The 20,072-nt window shown below is 42.0% G+C and overlaps 1 protein-coding gene across 2 annotated transcripts in view; it reads left to right on the top strand.

The window, feature by feature from the left end:
- Slc23a2 (solute carrier family 23 member 2) overlaps nt 1-20,072 on the top strand; it is a 123,824-nt gene that overhangs the window by 62,007 nt on the left and 41,745 nt on the right. For both annotated transcript variants that reach the window (XM_015482645.2, XM_015482651.2), the window contains 3 exons: nt 224-480; nt 18,460-18,558; nt 19,210-19,326. In XM_015482645.2, the coding sequence (XP_015338131.1) occupies nt 373-480; nt 18,460-18,558; nt 19,210-19,326 (324 nt within the window). In that variant the 5' untranslated portion in view covers nt 224-372. The remainder of the gene's footprint in view (nt 1-223; nt 481-18,459; nt 18,559-19,209; nt 19,327-20,072) is intronic.

The raw sequence follows: 20,072 nt of genomic DNA, 5'->3' as shown, positions 1-20,072 counted from the left end.
CCTTAATTGTCCCCCCCCCCCCCATATTGTGATATTTTTGATAATCTAACTTAGTGGTCCTGATTTCCAGGGGGCAATTCAGAAGAGAATGGGTACTTGAAAAGTATATTTTTGGATGTTTGGATCTAACTAATATGACTTTTTTTGTGCAGGGAACTAGATGATCTGGGTCCTTGGGTTGTATGTGTGCTTTGTGGTGATTTGTTTGTAATCTCTCTTGCAGGTGCTAAGAGATGGTACTCACAGGTCTCATATCCATCTGAGAATCCGGTGCTGCAGGCACCAGAAGAGTTGACTGATTTGAGCTCCTGGCTTGAATAAGCCTTCACTCCCTCACACCACCGGCCACGCAGGCTCACTCAGCTTCTCTTGATGATGGGTATTGGCAAGAACACCACATCCAAATCAATGGAGGCCGGGAGTTCCACAGAAGGCAAATATGAAGATGACGCAAAGCACCCCACTTTCTTTACTCTTCCGGTAATAGTGCTCCCTGTCTTCATTCTTTAGATCACTCTAAAGTAATTCTACCTAGAGTCAGTGTAAAACAGGCTTTAATACTTATGTTTTCAATGAAGGCTGAAGCCTTGAAATGCAAGTGCAAAGATATTGTCTTTGAACCGAGGCCCTGCTCCCAGCCTGGAGTCCCCTGCTGGGATTAACTCCAGGGAGGAAGCATGCATTGCTAATAACATTGTAAAACTGGCCCAGGCTTACTGCCGGATATTGAAACCTTAATTTTTTTTTCTCCAAGAATGTGCTGTTATGAAATAATATGGTAATCTCACCTCTCCTTTTATTGCAAGGTGGGAGGGGAATGGCATATCATTTGGAACCCAGTGCCTGTGGTTGGTGTTATGGCTGCAACATCCAGAATAGAAGTAATTTTATCCAAAGAAGTGGTATCAGACAAGGCTGATCACACTCGTCCATTGTATTCAGTACTAATATTTTCCCCCAGATGTCAGATTATGGTTTGATGTGTATAAAGTTTCTTAAAAAGTATTGGTTATGAAAGGGAAAAAGCTCTTTAGAGAGAACTTGCTTTATGGTGTTTATCTCTTAAGATTGGAAATGTGGTTAAGTCAAGAATACCATTCTAGGATTCCTTAAAACCTGGTTCTGGAATTTGCCTTCTGTGTTGGGTGGTGCTCAGTGAGAAAAGCAATGTGTGAACATGCATTGCTAAGTATTTTGATTGATTACTCGTGTTCATATTTTGGTTTTTACCTTAGCTCTTAAAGAAATGTCCTCTGATTTTTTTACAACCGGCATCACTATTTTCTTTTTGCCTATAAAGTGAAAATTACAAAACTGGATTTTCTATCATGTTTAAACTAATGAATAGCTTATTCATTAGTTTGTTGTTCATGTTTAAATTAGACCAGCTTTGAAGAGTGAAAAGGAGTTTCCTGCAGGTCTCTCCTGGCTTTTTTTTTTTTTTTTGGCCTTAGAGACCAGCAGATTATTTACTCCCATATTTCTTCACTTCAGAGACAAGAACTGAACCATGACTTCACCTTCCACTTGCCTTGCCATATAGTCTAGGATTTTGGGTTAATTTATTTTAGCATTGAACTGGTGATATTTTATACTAGAATTCACCAGCGTATGTTAGCAGTTCTCATGTTCCCTGTTGTCTTTTGCATCCTTCTGGTTCCTAGTTAATTCATTTTCTTTTAAAACACACCAAGTGTTTGTAGATGGCGACTCTTAGTGTTTACATGTGAAAAATTATTGTATTTTGCTCTCAACTTGTGAATAAACTTATAACTATGCACTGTCTATTTCTCTTCCACTGCTTCCTCACACCCTTCTCAGGGCTGCTCTCTGGATGAAACCTCCAGTGATTTCTACTTTATCTATTTGTAAAATCATGTGTTTATATTAGATTTTTATTGTAATGATTATTCTACAGTTTCCACTTGGTTCATTTCTGCTTACCTTTAGTTCTTAATTTCTTGTACATGTGTACTTTTATAAATTATTTTTTCATTTTTGTATGTATTTGGTTTTTATTTTCCTTTGTTTTGTAGTGCTAGGAATTGAAGCCAGGGCCTCCTGTATACTAGGTGTGCACTCTGCTATTGAGCTATGCCCCTGGCCCTTATATGTATTTTTTAAAATATTTTTTAGTTGTAGTTGGACAATACCTTTACTTATTTATTTTTATGTGGTGCTGAGGATTGAACCCAGGGCCTTTCATGTACTAGGTGAGCGCTCTACTGCTGAGCCACAACCCCAGTCCATATATTTGTTTTTAAATGTTTCTTCATTTGAATCATTAAGAGCACTAATATACCTTTAAAACAACAACAACAACAACAACAACAAAAACCACAGTATTGGGGGTTGACCAGGACCTCGAATATGCTAGGCAAGCTCTCTACCTACTGAGCTATATTCCCAGTCCTTTATGTTATAATTTTATTTTGAGACAAGGTCTACGTTGCCCAAGCTGACTTTGAACTTGTGATCTTCCTACGTCTGCATCCCCAGTAACAGATTGCTATTAGGCCTGATTACTAACATACTTATTTTACAGTCTCTCTCCAGTTGTTTTCTTTTTCTCAGGAGTCTTTGGGTATATTCTTCTCTATGATCCAATAGAAAACTTTTGGAAAGTGCAAAGGTACTTTCCTGTCCTGTATAAGTCCAGAATCTGGTCATATAGTGGAGACTTTATTCTCTCCCCTGGGAGTGCCCACAATGGCATGAAGGAGTGTGGATTCCTGCCGAGTCCTCTTGTCGGGCTTCCGGGTCCAAGCCCGGCAGGTTCCAGCATCAGTCCCATTTATTGCTTTATGTTTCTTATGTGTGGAAACATTTTTAAAAATAAGTTTGCCTATTTGGGGGCTTTCCTCTCTGTCACTGTTAAAATTGTAAGGGTGTGGTTGGGAAGGCACATTCTTCAAAGCATTAATGTCTAGGTGCACCATTACCAGGAGTCCTTGTAAGCACAGGGGAGCTGGGAATGTGGTAACCCAGAGTTGGATATAAATATAAGTCATTTTGAATGACTTGCTAATGGACAGGACGGAGGTGGAGGCTAGGAATGGGATTAATGTGGCCACCACCTCTCTGAGGTTTATGTGCATCTGTTCTTCATTTAGTCATAAGATGCAAACACTAATTCAATAGAATCCAACGCCTCAGAGCTGAAACTGGCTTTAGAACTTTCCTAGTGGTTCTGTGGAAGGTAAAATGCAGGTATTTGCTGAAAACATCCAGTTCATATGACTTGTCTAATTATGTAAAGTTTCTATCAGTCGGATCATATAGGCTCTTGAACCCAAGAAAGTCTTAGGCAGGAATCCAAGATCTGAGCTGCCCCTAAGCAACACTGATAGAAGGTGGAGGGCATTGATCATACTGATTTTAACAGATATCCTTGAGGGTGGTTTAAGAGTGAACTGAAGGCCTACCTTAGTGGTAGGGCAAGTGCCTAGCATGTGTAAGGCTCTGGGTTCAAGCCCCAGCATGCTGTGAGAGGTGGCCCATTGTCTGTGCATAAAGCTTTACAGCTTACTCAGCTTTCGAGTAGTAAGGGAGGCAGAGATGGCGAGTTGACAGTCCTAGCATAGTGGAGTGGAGTGAGCCCTGTAGTAGGGGGTCCTATAGGGCACCACTATAGGACTGAAGTCCCCTTGTTTGGGGTGACTGTTTGAGTGAGGACAGATTTGGATAGTAAAAGTTTGGGGTCTGGGCAGTACCAAAGACCTGGACTCAGGTGGGGACAATATGAATGGAGATGAGGTTGATGGAAAGGATGCTAAGATTTGGGGACCAAGAGAAAGGGAAAGTTCATGATGCCTGCCGAGATTTTTTACATAGGTACCTGGTTGGTACCCATGCTAGCCAGTGGCCAGCACCAGGCATGGTGCCTGTTATGCCATGTTTTGAAAGCATGGTCCCTAAATGCAGCAAGGTTGAGAGGTGGGCTGTGAGGACTCTGACATCGGTGAATTGATAGCTTATTGGACTACAGGGAGGTGGGACCTAGTTGGAGGGCATGCCCTGGAAGTGTTCATCTTCTCTCCTGCCCTTCTATTCACTCTTATTTTTTCCTTCTCTCTCTGCTCTCTGGCTTCCTTCAGCTGAGCAATTTTCCTCCACCATAGCCTTCCACCATGATGTTTCTGCTCTGGCATTAGTCAGCCGTGACCAAGACCCCTGAAACCATGAGCCAAATTAAATCTATCTTCCTCTAAGTTCTTGTCAGGTATTTTGGTCACAGTGTCGAAAAGCTCACTAACACAGTACCTTTGCAGAAAATATGGAATCTAAGGAAAATCGTAAGTTCAGAAGGTGGGAGATGGAGATGATGATTTCATTTGAAAAGTTGTGGATTTGAATAGCAGAATTGGCTTCCTTGCAATGGCGAGAGGAGACAGATGTTAAATAAATATATGAATCTTATGGCCGCCACTGGCCAGTTCTGTGAAGAGAAGTAAATCAGGAAAGAGAGATAGTGAGGAATAGAATGTGAGGTCAGATGGATCATATTGAACTATTGGCTGTGCATGAATTTTTTTAAAAGTATGTATTAGTGCCTCCCCAAATCCTTGACGTCATGGAGCATCTGTCCTGGGGGAGAGACAGACAAAACACAGTAGAAATAAGTCAAATGTGCAGATGATATTAGATATAAATATGTACTAAGGAAAAAACAGGGGAGAGGATTAACATGGTGAAAGTTTGGGTAGCCCAGAAGGACTGCACCGTCAAGGTGGCGTTTGAGGAAAGCCTGGAGGAGTGGAGGGAAGCCTGTCATGACTGTTGGTAGCAAGTGCAAAGATCCTGAGGCAGGGAGGCAGGTGCCTGGTGTGCTGGGGAGCAAGGCTGGGGGGGTGGAATCAGCTGGAGATTGTATAGGCCTCAGGGTCTGCATCAAGGTTTTGGCTTTTTCTGGGTTGCAAAAAGCTTTGATCCAGGCAGGAGCTGACTCCACAGACAGGGGAGCTGACGCGGCTCTAGCCAGGGTGCCAGCCACATGGAGGTTAGAAGTGGCCAGCCCTGGAGGAGGATTGGCTTCTCGGCCTGACAAGGGTGGGAGCAAGAGGAGGAGGTAAGGATAACTTCCAGCCATTTCCCCGAGCATCTGGAAGGGTGGGTTGGTCAAGTCCTGAGAGGAAGAACCAGGTTGAAGGAGGGAGTAGTTCAGAGAACAGTGCTGCCTGTGGTAGGACATCAGTTTCGGGGTTAGAAAATTGGATTTGAGATTGTGGTGCTCAAGGAAAAAGTGGCTGGGAGGTGACAGTGTGGAGATGGTTTTTAAAGCCAGGGGACTGGACAGCAGTACCAGTGAGTGGTACGTGTTGCCAAAGAGGAAAGAGATTTGGAGGCTGGGAGAGGACCAGCGGAGGGGGCATCTGGGAGGTAGGGCTGGCAGGGCTTGCAGGGGAGCTGGGAAAGCTCTGTCTTGGACACCAGTAAAGGAAGCCTGTGAGCCACGTCTGAGCAGGGTTAGGGTTGGCTGTGGTTCAGCTCAGTGTGTGTTGGGGCGGCACTCTGCTTTACCAAAGAGGGCAGCGGAGGGGTGTGTGTGTGTGCAAGAGTATCGTAGTGACTGCGGACCCTGGGTCAGGTAAGGGGGAAAACAAGGGTGATGTGGGGCTCGGGACAGTGAAATGAACTGAAGTGCAGGATTTGGCAGGCCTGGTGGGGTCAAGGAGCTTTGAGAATTGGGGTCCTTGGAGTACGGAGGAGGAGTCAGGCAAATGAGGAACAGACGAGGTACATTGGACCAGAACTGGTGTTGGTTTGGATGTGGGTGGTGAGGTACAACCAGAAGTCAGGAATGGCTTGCAGGGGAGGGATTGGGCACCTGGATGTGTTGGTGATGCCCATCAGCAAAGTGAGAAACTCAGTGGGCTTTTTGTTTTGAAATTGATGTGGGAAAGTAGTGTATTGACTGACTATAGAGCTAAAGACTCTCTTTCTATGTTCATTTAGTCAGAAAGTGTTGAATCCTCTGCATCTGATTAATCTTTTCCCTCTTGTTGTCTTCTGTCAGCTAAGGCTGAGAACCCAGGTCTCGGGGAGCTGGTCTTCCTGTTGCTGGTGTCACATGTGAGCGCTGTTTACCTTGCATCTTTTGCCATAGAACGGTTTCTAATTTACCCATTAGAAAGGGGGCCGAGAGAAATCAAGATGCAGGGTGAACGAAGAGGCCTTTTAATGGCAGACACAGGACTTGGGGCCATGTGTTTGACTCTCCTGAGCCCCCTGGTTTATCCCTGTTGTTCCTGTGTATTTATTGATACAGCTTGCTCTTACTCACAAGGGCGCTGATTTTGAAGATACAGTATGTGACCACCTGAACTACAAGCAAACTTAAGAATATGAAATAGCTGGAAGCATGTTTATGCTCTTTAGGGGAAACTTTTTGAAAATGCTTATGACTAGACTTATGGGATTACAATATAATACATGTTTATATTAGGAAATTTGGAAAACACAGTAAAACATTAAGAAAGAATATTTCTGAATTGGATAGTTATGGAATTGACCAGGTAGCAGAGGTATATCCCTTCCCCCTGCCCTTTGTAGTTACAACAAATACAAGTTCATGAGGAACACCCTGACCCTGGAGAGAGTGTTAGGAGGTGGAGCGGTGCCTGGTAGTGTGGCCACTTTAAAAGAAGGGGCAAGAACACCAATGTTCATAGCAGCAGAGTTCACAATAGCTACACTGTGGAACCAACCTCGATGCCCTTCAGTAGATGAATGGATAAAGAAAATGTGGGATATATACACAATGGAATTTTACTCAGCATTAAAAGAGAATAAAATCATGGCATTTGCAGGTAAATGGATGGAGTTGGTGAATATAATGCTAAGCAAAGTTAGCCAATCCCCAAAAAACAAAGGCCAAATGTTTTCTTTGATTTAAGGAGGCTGATCCATAATGGGGATGGGGATTGGGGGGCCATGGGAGGATCAGATGAACTCTAGATAGGACAAAGGGGAGGGAGGGGAAGGCGGGGAACATGGGGATAGGAAAGATGGTGGAATGAGATGGACATCATTACCCTAAGTACCTGTATGAAGACACGAATGGTGTGACTCTGTGTATACAACCAGAGATATGAAAAATTGTGCTCTATATGTGTAATATGAATTGTAATGTATTCTGATATCATATATAACAAATTAAAAATAAAAATAAAATAAATATGCCTTGAAAAAGGGAAAGACTCTCTCCTGGAAGTGACTCCAGGAGACCTGAGACCCCAAGGACTGTAGTCTGATGGGTTTGCTGAGCAGGGTGGAGGTGAGTGTTGCAGAGGCCAGGTGGTGAGCCCAGAGCCCACTGTGCCGGGCTGCTCTCCTTGTCCTTTCCCCTTCTCTGTTTTCTCTTCCCTTCCTTTATCTTTTTAAGTCAAGCAACCTTGGCAGACATGGGTTGTCGGCGTGAATGAAGAGGCTATTTAATGGCAGCTTTGATTCCTCTAAACTCCAGATTTTGTGATGGCAAATTTGTTTTCCTTTTTTTGGCACTGGGGTTTGAACCCAGAGATGCAACATCCCCTGCCCTTTTTTATTTTTTGTTTCGAGGCAGGTTCTCACTGAGTTGCTGGGCCTGGCCTCAAACTTGTGATTCTCCTGCCTCAACCTCCTGAGTAGGTGGGACTACAAGCATGTACCACCACGCCTAGCTGAATGTTCATTCTGAGCAATGAAAAGCTGGCAGAAAAGTGTTTTTTTCCTTTTCTTTTTTAAATATCAATAGTTCTATTCTGAAAACCAAACAGGGAAGCCCAGAACATGTTCTTGTTCTTGTGACTTTGTCCAGGTGCCTTGGGCTTCCTTCTTGTACATTCCTAAGTAGAAGGTTAGATTTTAAAGTTGAAAGTCTTGGTTGGGTAGTGATAATAGTTGTCTTAGGGTTGCCTCAATTTAAACATGACTTTTTGGGAACAGAGGGAGGCTTAGGCTAGTGTCACAAATATTGCTGAAGTTCTCTTGAGATTATAGTTGATTAAATGGATTTGGGGACTTTGATTTAGATAGCTATCATTACTTCTGTAATAATATTATTCAGATGTTATATTAGAAGTAAAAAGGGTGAAAATAACAACAACAAAAAATAAAAGTTGTCTTAGAGAACATTCTCTTTTTATAAGAAAAATAGACCCTTCTCAGAATCACACTGTCAATCCCAAGATCTGAGTGTGATAGGAGACCATTTCCTGGAGTCAGCCTAGAGAATTGGTGTAATTCTCCTCTTTCTGTAAGAAAAGAATTTTAATCTACTATGTAGATTACTATGTATGGTTAGTGTATTATTAGTGTGTGGTCGGTATCTGTTACTGGGAACAGAGGTTCCATGATTTAGGGGAGTCAGTGCTCTTGACAGGTCAAAATAGAACAAGCAAGATGATCAGCCTTTTCCATTAGAAAAATAAGTTTTGAAAAGGAATTTACCAATATGTGCTTTGAAATACGAACATCAAAAAAGCTGAGAAGCAAATGAAGGTTTTTTTGCATGATAAGAGATCCTTTTCCTTACCCCCTTTTTCTAAGTTTTTGATCTTCTTAAAAAGTAATTTTCTGTTTAGAATTTGAGGTTTCATCTAGATTCTTACATTGCAGCTGACTTTAAATTTGAATAGTTGGTAGTTTTAAACAAGTATGCATCACCATGCCTGTATCTTAGCACTGTGCTCTTGATTTTTTTTTAAATATATATATATATAGTTTTTAGTTGTAGTTGGACACAGCATCTTTCTTTTTTTACTTTTATGTGGTGCTGAGGATTGGACCTAGTGTCTCGCATATGCTAGGCAAGCGCTCTACCACTAAGCCACAACCCCATCCCAAGGAGACCTTTTTTTTTTTTTTTAATCTCAAATCTCCATCTTGAGGGGCTTTGGGGTACCAATGGCTTTTATAACAGGAGAAGGGGTTCAATGGGACAAAAGGTAGGAAATAGACATGTGGATTCAGTTAGGTTGTATTAATCAGAAGCATGTTAAGTCCTTTCCTTGGTGCTTACCTGGGCCACAGGGTAACTTCTCAGTTTCTGTTCTCAGTAGGAGGAGATTCCTGATGCAGGAAAGCAGTTACCAGGAAGTTGATTTTTTAAAGAGACTCTGTTTGGATTCTTTTTTGTTTTTAAATAATTTTTAGTTGAAGGTGGACACAATACCTTTATTTTATTAATTTATTTTTATATGTGGTGCTGAGGATCGAACCCAGTGCCTCACATGTGCTAGACGAGCTCTTTACCACTAAACCAAACCTCAGCCCCTGGATTCTTTTAAGTGCAGAGCAATCCATGGTACAAATATACCATCATTTATTTAATCCCTGTTGATAGACATCTAAATTGTTTCTGATATTTTGCTGTTACCAGTAGCACCGTAGTGACTAACCTTGCACATAAGTCATTTCACTCAGATGTAACTGAAGGATAAATTTCCAAGAGTGGGATTGTTGGGTCAGAGGAGCATACCCTGGAAAGTAGAGGGGTGCCACCAATTGCCTTTGGTTAAGGTAATTTCATCAGCAGCGTATGAATGAATGCCTGTTTCCCACATGCTGGGCAGCAGAATGTGTGGTCTCTGCCAATGTAGTAGGTGGAAAAAAGTTTCTTATCATGGTTTTAATTTGTGTCTTACAAGTAAGGTTGAACATTTGAAAAGATGGGCCATTTAGATTTCCATGGTTGTTTTCCTGTTGGAACGTTGACCTTTCTTATAGCTGAGAATTCAGTTTGGTAATCATGACATGCTCCTGTCATCTCTTAGGTGGCCTTAGGATCTTTTCTGGTCTGAGTTTCACAGGGCTGTGTCTGGTGATAGACTTTTTACCTGCAGAATCTAGAAATGATGCAGAGTGCCACATGACTGGTACTGGGAGTGTGCCAGAAGCCTAGCCCACTCTTGAGATGACGAATTAATCTATTAATCACTTGAATGGGTTATTCATTCATAAGGGCTGGGCTCTAATCTCCTCTTAAAGGTCCCACCTGGTCCTACCTCTTAATATTTCATATTGGGAATTAAATTTCAACATGAGTTTTAGAAGGAGCAGACCATATTCAAACCACAGCATCTCTAGTTAACTACTTATAAGCCTCACCTCAGAGAGATGTTGACCAAGTGTCCAGCCCAGTGCTTGACTTGAATATGTGCCAGGCCGACACTAACCATCCCCACCACTATCCATTTTGGGCTGCGTGTGGGAGCAGGAACACAAACTACGTGACATTTTCAGTGTGGGACTGTGACAGGCACATCACCCCATCCGGTGCTTAGGGCTGAGGGCTAGAATTAGGGAAGTGAGCACCTTCTGGCTCCTCTCAAAGGAAAAGTGGTGCTGAGGACAGGAGAGGGCACACTGGGAGCCCTGAGGCTGCTCTGGCTGCTGCACCTCCAGAAGTCCCCTGGAGAAGTCGGGAGTTGGGCAGTGCAGGTGCAAGAGGCTAAACTTCCTGGGATCTGTGGGCTGCAGTGTCGACTGCTCCTGATGGTTTTGCTTGCATGTGGCTACCAGGGGTGTCGGTGGGGGCCATATTGTTTGAAGAGGTAGTGAAAACAAGATTTGGAGTTTTGGAGCACCCATCCACTTCAGGTCAGTGAGTGGTATGTTAGAGCTATGAGCTGCAGCTTTTGGGGTGTCCTGATCTGAGTTTGACTGCCTCTGGAGGTTTGGCATATGTCGCATTGTGCTCACCTTGAGTTATTTTTCATGGTAGTTAATTTTGTTGATTTGTTTTTTTTGGTTTGATTGGTGGGGAGTGTTGTTTGCAGTGTTGGGAATCAAGCCCAGGGCTTTATGCATTCTAGGCTAGCCCTGTACCACTGAGGTACATGCCCAGCCCTTAATTTTGGAATTTCTAATAATATTGAAGGCAAGTGGAAGACTGGTTATGTTCATTAAAGAGGGGCTTGAAGTATAGACTGGGGAAATACTGATTTCAATATTTTTAGTCTTTTTTCAGATTACATTTTAATTTGTAGGATAAGTCGGGTTATCAGAGGAAATTATCTTTTGTGTGGATCTGCTGTGAAGGGGGCTTAAGAATTGTGTGTTACCTTTCTATTAAAAGAACAGAAAGCTATTAATTTGGGGGAACTTTATTACTTTACTCTGAAAGTGATGGGCTTAGTATAAAGTGTTTCAGGGAGCTTCCAGACATGTTACTGTGGTAGGTGGGTTATAGAAGATCCTGAACAGGTGGGAAATTTGAGTTCTGAATCCTTTGATCAGAGGTGTGGGGTTCTAGGTGCCTCTGCCCTCTGCCTACAGGAGCACTCCCGATATCTCAGGAGAGCTGCTTTTGGAACAAGCACACCATTGGCTTAGCTTAGCAGAAATAAAGCACTTGAGCAAAAAAGACCCATTTCCTGAGCCATAGACACCCCCCCCCCCCAGAGTCAAAAGAGCACTGTGTTTTGGAGACAGACAAAAATCAACCAACAAATTGAAATAAAAAACCTGCTTTCAGAGCTGATGAAATGCCTGCATAGTAGTGGTTTGGGAGACAAGTTTGGTTTCAAACAGTTTTAGAGCGAAAAAGGACCTCTTGTTCCCAAAAGGGTTATAAATAAGTCATCTTCTAACATTTTTATAAAAACATGATTAATTTCCTGAGAGGAGAGACGCCAGATTTCTCCCGTTATCTGTGTTGTTCCTAATAGCACAAACTAAAGCCAGGCTTCATTAGTTTAGAAAGCTTTCTAAGATATGTTTTATTTCCTGGTTAAAATAACATTTAGAGGTTCACAAATGTGAAACTCTTACTATCAGCAACATTTTTCATCCTTTTCCCGTAAAAGAAAAAAAAAAAACTCAATGCCTTTCTCAAAGAATTTATTTAATATTTGATTTTATTCCCCCCTAGTGCTGGGGATCCAACCCAGGGCTTCCTACCACTGAGTACTCCCAGCCTGAACATTTTGATTTTTAAAATTAAATTTCATGTGCTTTTTCAAAAAGTACATCCTTGAAATAACTGGATTTCAACAACCAAAGGAAACAAGATTAGTGAAATAGATTCATATTTTGAATAGAATTCTTTGCCTTTAAGCACTAAAATTTAGGCAGCTCTTTGCACATTAACAAAAGATCAGGTGTCAGGCAAGAGCAGCCCCTGAGGGTGCCCTGTCTCTCATGGCCTCAGTCCCTTTTTGTGCCCAGTCTTCCTAGTTTGTTCCCATTACCAGTGGGAGCTCTGGTGGCGCGAGGGAGACAGACATGTTCCTGTCCTTCAGGGAGAAGGGAGAAGGGAGGTGGATGGGCCCCACCTCAGCTCTGCTATCGGAAGTCAGCAGGTGCAGGGTGGGCCTCGAGGTCCCTAGGACAGGTAGACCTTGTGCACATTCTTTAGAAACCACAGGTTATTTAGATCAGTAATATTTACAGTTAAGTAAAACTTGCTAGACCTCCTAGGAAAGAAAACTTCCTTTGTAGGGTGTGATTTCTATGCCCCCTACGCCAGTCTCTTTGGAACCTGCATCTCAGCCATCCTCTGGCCAGGGCTGGGGTGTTGCCCACTGTACTGTTACAGTGTCTGCCCACCGCCTCCATAGCTCCCATCCAGGCACCCCCGCCGTCCATTAACCATGTCCTCTCTCTCTTGAACCCTACCTTGGCCACTGTTAAAACCTCAACCCAGGCCACTGTCCTTGTCCTGAAGAGTCAGCCTGCCTCTGCTCTTCTCATCTTCCCCTTATTTCCCAGCACCCATCCGTTCTCCCTGCTGCAGCCAGAGTGGCTATTCAAAGCACACATCTGATTGTGGATTCCTGTGTTTGGCATCCCTTCATGGTTCCCTGCTACTTCCTATTGTAAGTTGGAATTCCTTAGCCACATGCCCCTCTAGACTGAACTTCTCAGGGAGCAACAGGACTACGTCCTCATTGCTTGGGACATGGCCAGGATTTGTTGAACGAGTATGCAAGCCTTTATTTAGGCTGAAGAGTGTCTATTTCTTATTTATTTGGTACTGGGGATTGGACCCAGGAGTGCTTTACCACCGAGCTACACCCCGAGTCCTGTTTTGCTTTTTTTTGCCCCTAGAGACTGGATCTCACTAGTTACTGAAGCTGCTCTTGAACTTGCAGTCCTCCTCCCAAGTCACTGGGATTACAGGGGTGCTTCTGTAGGCCTGGCAGTGTCTGCATTTTATAGTAACTTAATTCATGTGTGTGTGAGAGCAGAAAGAGAGCAGTAAGAAGTGCTAACTCCTGCTGATATCTGTCTTCCTTGGTGCCATATAAATTAAAAAAAATTATTGAGGCGAGGTTTGCATAGCATAAAATTAACCATGTGAAAGTGAACAGTTCATTGACATTTAACACAGTCACAGTGTTGTGCAACCACAATCTCAGCTAGTTCAAGAACATTTCCATCACCCCATAAGGCATTCTGTACTCAGGGAGCAGTTATTTCTCCAGCAATCCAGGATGAATGCCAGGGAAGAGTAGCCTCAGCTCACACAGGACTTCAAACCAGACCTGGGTTTCTCTGATTTAATAACTAAGTGCCCTTGTTTTAGGAGAGCTCATCTGAGTGTGCACGCCTCATGGCTTCTCAGTGTGTTGAGTGCTGTTTTGATATGATTTGGAGTGTGGTGCCCGTTGCAAGTTAGTTTCCTGTGTGGATCTGAACTTGGCTGGGAGTGTGTATCTGGCTTAGCAGCTAGTTTTATACTGAAAACTAATGCCACAAACCCAGGTGGCTTGTGTATAAGCTGTAGCATGATTTAGTGATAGTTTTAAAGATAGATTTTTTTCTTAAAACACTGTAAGAAAATTCTGCCCTGTAAGAATGCATAGTGTCACTTGAGATCTCTGGAATACTTTAAAACCAGCCTCAGACTTGGATGATAATCTTTTTTTTTTTTTTAAAGAGAGAGAGAGAGAGAATTTTTTTTAATATTTATTTTTTAGTTTTCGGTGGACACAACATCTTTTATTTTTATGTGGTGCTGAGGATTGAACTCAGCGCCCTGCGCATGCCAGGTGAGCGCGCTACCACTTGAGCCACATCTTTAGCCCCGGGTGATAATCTTTATGATCTTGAAAGAACCGTTTAATTTCACTGTTCTCATATCTTTGACTAAAAGTTAAGTAGATTGAGAAGGTCCTAAGAGATTTCCAATCTACGCTATGCTGCTTAGACCTTTTGTCTTTTAAGTTCATTTTCCTTGTAGAAATAAATTGTACTCATTAGAGAAAATCGCCAAAATAAACAAGGGGAAAAGAAGGTAAAAAATTCAGGACTATTGATTAAAAAACAACCACTGCTAATATTTGGAAGTAATATGCAATAATGAATGGATAGATACTGATTATAAAAGATCTAAACATCCAAGGAGGGTTCTGAGGAAGAAGTGAAAGGTGTCCGCCATAGCTGTCTTGTCTCAGGGGCACTCTTCCTACTGATTTGTGATTTTTTTCTGGATCCTTTACCAAGTGTTTGCACAGGTAGGCAGGTTATTAAAACTTTATTTATTTATTTACCATTTTAAATTTTTGAATTTGTTTTAGTTACACATGACAGTAGAATGCATTTATGTACTTTGATATATCATACATAGATGGGATATAATTTCTCATTTTTTCTGAGTATACATTAGAATCATAGTGGTCATACAGTCACATATATACATAAAGTAACAATGCCTGCTTCATTCTACTATCTTTTCTATCCCCACATCCCCTCTCCTCCCCTCCCTTCACTTCCCTCTACCTAATCTAAGGAAATGCTATTCTTCTCTAGTGCCCTCTGCCTTATTGTGAATCAGCATCCACATATTAGAGAAAACATTCGACCTTTGGTATTTTGGGGATTGGCTTATTCCACTTAGCAAGATATTCTCCAACTCCAACCATTTACTAGCAAATGACATAATTTTATTCTTCTTTAAAGCTGAATAATATTCCATTGAATATATATATATATACCACATTTTCTTTATCCATTCATCTGTTGAAGGACACCTAGGTTGGTTCCATAATCTAGCTGTTGTGAACTGAGCTGCTATAAACATTGACATGGCTGTATTACTATAGTAAGCTGATTTTAAGTCTTAAGGGCCTTGGACATGCTAGGCAAGTACTATAGTGCTGAGCTACATCCCCCAGCCCAATATCTATCTTTGATGAGTATTTAGGTTGTCCCTAAGTATTCAATAATTCAAACAATGCTGCAGTGGTCAGCTTCAAACACACATACCCCAGGCATGGATGTTTCTCAAGAATGAGTTTGTATGCATGCCGTTGCTAGATCCAGAAAAACACCTGTTTTAAATCCCTTCTCCATATCACCCCTCACAAAGACGATTCCACCAAGAACATCGGATGGTTGCTGTCCCCCCACACCCTGGTCAACCCTAGGTTCATCTTTTAAATTCCTCAAATCTGTGTTAAAAAATAAATTTTATTTTACACGTCATGTTTTATAATTTTCTAAGTGAATTAAAATTGGGACAGCTATTTGTATGCTTATTGCATATTTTAATTTTTCTTCTGTGAATTTGATATACCTAGCCTTTGCCCATTTCCTTTGATTTGTTTGTTTTTTCATAAACTGTTGTGACAGACCCTTTTTCATATACGGAAATCTGTTTTCTCTATGGCCATCTCATCTTTTTTCTTTTTCTTTTTTTTTTTTTTGTACATTTCACAGTGCTGTAATTTAAACTTTTTTTTCTTTTTTAATCTGTATTTTAAAAATGTAGTTTTTCTGTTATCTATAGTTAATATTCAAGTTTCCTTGATATTACAAACTAATTTTTCTTGTATTCTGGATGTAAATAAAAGGTTTATAACTAATTACTTGTTATAACTTAGGCAGTGATTAATTTCTTTGGGTTTAAGCTCTTTTGGTTTTCAGTTTTGCTTTTTCAGGAAAGATTGCTAGGAACGGAAACATTTGCCTGAAGAGTAAAAATATTAACGTTCCTGCTGCAGGATGGTGGAACCCAAGATGATCATGCTGCCCCTCACCAAGGGCAGGCAGAGAAGGGACTGTTGGGTGCCAGGTGTCTCCTTTGAACTTACCCCAGATGGGTTCTGGTCTTTATGTGGGAGACCCAGAAACTGAATATTAATTGAATATCAATTGGTACTATTAATAAACTAGCCTGGGGCACTAGGGGAGCCCACACCAATAGGCTAGTTTATTTACCGGCAGTGATTGTTAAATAAGCTGGCCAGCTAGTCAGGGGAAGAGCAGGGTTCCAGTTCCTCTAACTGAAGTTCCTCCTTCCAGGGCAGCCGTCAGGTGGTTTCTTGGGAGGGATCTTCTCTGAGGTGGCTTTGGGGTATTCTCTTCTGTTCAGTGATGATGGCCTGGTCAGGTAAACAGCAGGGCTGGCCTCTCAGCACTGGCCCCTCCGAGCCTCTTCCCCTGGCCTGAGGTTTCTTCGGGATGTTCCCTTTCTGGTCTCCTCTGGCTGAGCTTCTGAGAGACCTGTCTTCACCCTGTGAGACACGACACTGCCTCCATCAAAAAGGCGTGCCCTGGTCACTGTTGCAGCACGATGACAGCCTCACAATTTCATTTAAGAGGGCTGGGGATATAGCTCAGTTGGCGGAGTGCTTGCCTCGCATGTTCAAGGCCCTGGGTTCAGTCCCCAGTACCACAACAAAACTAAACTAAACAAAAACTAGAATTTCATTTAAGAAAACTAAAACTTTGCTGCTGTGATGGGGGAATTGCATACTTTGGACTCTTATGAGCCTTACAGTGGCTTTTTTAAAAGGAAAAAACAAGTTTCTCTACAGCAGAGTGTTAAGTGCTGACACAGCCTCTTTTTCTTTTATTTGTTCTTTTCAGATATGTACAATGACAGTAGAGTGTATTTTGACCTATTATACGTACATGGAGTAAAACTGATTCCAAGTAGGACTCCATTTTTGTTGAACAGGATGTAGAATTTCACTGGTCCTATATTCATATATGAATGTAGGAAAGTTAGGTCTGATTCACTCCACTGACTTTCCTATTCCTGTACCCCTCCCTTCCCTTCATTCCCCTTTGTCTAATCCAATGAACTTTTATCCCCACCCCTCTATTGTGTGTTAGCATCCGCATATCAGAATATTCGACCTTTGTTTTTTTTTGGGATTGGCTTATTTCACTTAGCAGGATACTCTCCAGTTCCATCCGTTTACTGGCAAATGCCATAATTTCATTCTTCTTTATGGCTGAGTAATATTCCATTGTGTGTATATACCACATTTTCTTTATCCATTCTTCTGTTGAGGAGCACCTAGATTGGTTCCATAGCTTAGCTCTTGTGAATTGAACTGCTACAAACATTGATGTGGCTGTATCACTGTTATATGCTGATTTTTAAGTCCTTTGGGTATATAGTGAGTCAAATGATGGTTCTATTTCAGGTTTTCTGAGGAATTTCCATACTGCTTTCCAGAATGGTTGCACCAGTGTGCAGTCCCACCAGCAATGTATGAGTGAACCTTTTTTCCTACATCCTCACCAACATTTATTGTTATTTGTATTCTTGATAATTGTCATTCTGACTGGAGTGAGATGAAATCTTCGTGCAGTTTTAATTTGTATTTCTCTAATTGCTGGAGATTGTATTGCTCTAATTGTTTGAACCTTTTTAAAAAAATGTATTTGTTGACCAATTTTATTTCTTCTGTGAAGTGCCTGTTCAATGCTTTACCTATTTATTGATTGGTTTATTTGTTTATTTATTTATTTATTATTTTTTGGTGTTAAAGTTTTGAGTTTGTTTAGTACAAGAGATTGAACCCAGAGGCACTTTACCACTAAGCCACACCCCCAGCCCTTTTTTGTATTTTATTTAGCAACAGGGTCTTGCTGAGTTATTTAGGGCCTTGCTAAATTGCTGAGGCTGGCTTTGAACTTGTGATCCTCCTGCCTCAGCCTCCTGGGCTGCTGGGATTACAAGGTGTGCGCCACCATACCCAGCTGATGTTGAAGTTTTTTGAGTTCTTTTTTTTTTTTTAAATACCTTTATTTATTTGTTTGTTTTTATGTGGTGCTGAGGATACACCTCTGTCTGTCTGTCTGTCTATCTATCTATCTATCTATTTTTATGCGGTGCTGAGGATCGAACCCAGGGCCTCAAACATGCTAGGCAAGTGCTCTACCACTGAGCCACAACCCTAGCCCTTGAGTTCTTTTTATATCCTGGAGATCAATGCTCTATCTGAGGTGCAGATGGCAACGATTTTCTCCCATTCTATGGGTTCCCTCTTCACATTCTTGATTGCCTTCTTTACTGTGAAGAAGCGTTTTAGTTTGATACCATCCCACTTATTGATCTTCAGTTTTACTTCTTGCGCTTTAGGATTCTTGTTGTAGAATTTGGTTCCTAAGCTGACGTGATGGAACGTTGGGCCTACATTTTCATTGTGTTGGTGCAGAGTCTTTGGCCCAATGCCTAGGTCCTTGATCCACTTTGAGTTTTGTGACACAGCCTCTTAATGGAGGGTTTCTCTTCAGGTGGTGATCAATGGAGGGGCCACGTCCACTGGTGAGCAAGACAATGAAGACACAGAGCTCATGGCAATCTACACTACAGAAAATGGCATTGCCGAGAAGGTACTGTTCCTTGTCCCTGCCTCTGCCCTGGACCCCATGCTGCAGGGATGGGGATGTCCTTGGACTGGGACTCTGGGTCTACCCTCCTGTGCAGGGCTGTGTCTGTGGATCTGTTCTCTTTGTAATGGAAAGGAATCATATTTACTGGTTTTAGTTGTCTTAATGGTAGTTAAGATGTGAACCTTATAGCGTAGACTTTCTTTTTAGGTACAAAGATGCTTTCCTTACCAGGGATGCAATGGGATGGGGTTGGGTGGGAGGGGCAGACCAGTGCTTTTTGTTTGAAAGCAGTTGACATTTTATAACATCTGTTCACTGGAGGTCTCAGGGTGTCACTTTACAGTACCAAACCCTGGAGCGAGCATCTCTGTCCAACCAGGAGGATCCACTGACTTGGAGAGAAGCTCTGAGCAAGCTGGGTGCTTAGGGGGATGAGTTGATACCAAGGGACCCAGAATCCCAGAATCAGAGGATCAGCCGTCCCACTGAGTCAGTTTTTATTTGACCCTCGCCTCAAATGTGGCCAAGGCTCAAGATTTAGAGAAAGGCAGCCTGGGGATTAGAGTTGTTTCTCAGCAACAGCAGGCTGTATGGAGCTGAATGAACCTCGTCTGGGCCTTCACTGATTATGTCCTCTCCCCTCACCCACAGAGCTCTCTTGCAGAGACTCTGGACAGCACTGGCAGTCTGGACCCCCAAAGGTCAGACATGATTTACACCATAGAAGATGTTCCTCCCTGGTACCTGTGCATATTTCTGGGGTTGCAGGTAAGATGGTTCCTTCAGAATGTGTAACCACTGTCAGATGCCTGAATTGTCAAACACCTGAGTTTTTGGAAAATTCAAATTTGAATTTTATTTATTGAATATTTTATTATAAACTTACTCTTATGAATTTGTAATGTTTTGAACAACCCACAATAAAAAAAATTAAAAAAAAAAAAAAAACTTACTCTTATGAGTGAAATATGGAATTTTTTAAAAAATATTTTTAAGTTAATAGACCTTTATTTATATGTGGTGCTGAGAATCGAACCCAGTGCCTCACACGTGCCAGACAACTGTGCTACTGCTGAGCCCCAGCCCATGAATGGGAATTTTGTTTTTTATATCTTTATTTTATTTATTTATTTTTATGTGGTACTGAGGATTGAACCCAGTGCCTCGAATATGCTAGGTGAGTGCTCTACTGCTCAGCCCCAGCCCCAGCCCCCCATGAATGGGAATTTTTAACATCAATTTCAAAATAGCAGAGGAAGCCTGGTTCAGTGGCGCATGTTTACAATCCCACCAGCTTTGTAGGCTGAGGCAGAAGGATTACAAGTTCAAAGCCAGCCTCAGCAACTTAGCAAGACCCTGTCTCAAAATAAAATGGGGCTGGGGATGTATGTGGCTCAGTGGTAAAGAACCCCTGGGTTCAATCCCTGGTACCAAGGGAGAAAAAAAAAAAAGCAGAGCAAGGGAAAAACTGGGAAAAGAAAGAAAAAAAAAATGTTCAGGGAATAATGAAGGGG

Source organism: Marmota marmota, unplaced genomic scaffold (assembly GCF_001458135.2).
Source record: "Marmota marmota marmota unplaced genomic scaffold, marMar, whole genome shotgun sequence".
Taxonomy (NCBI): Eukaryota; Metazoa; Chordata; class Mammalia; order Rodentia; family Sciuridae; genus Marmota; species Marmota marmota.
This window is presented reverse-complemented; position numbering and strand designations above follow the sequence as displayed.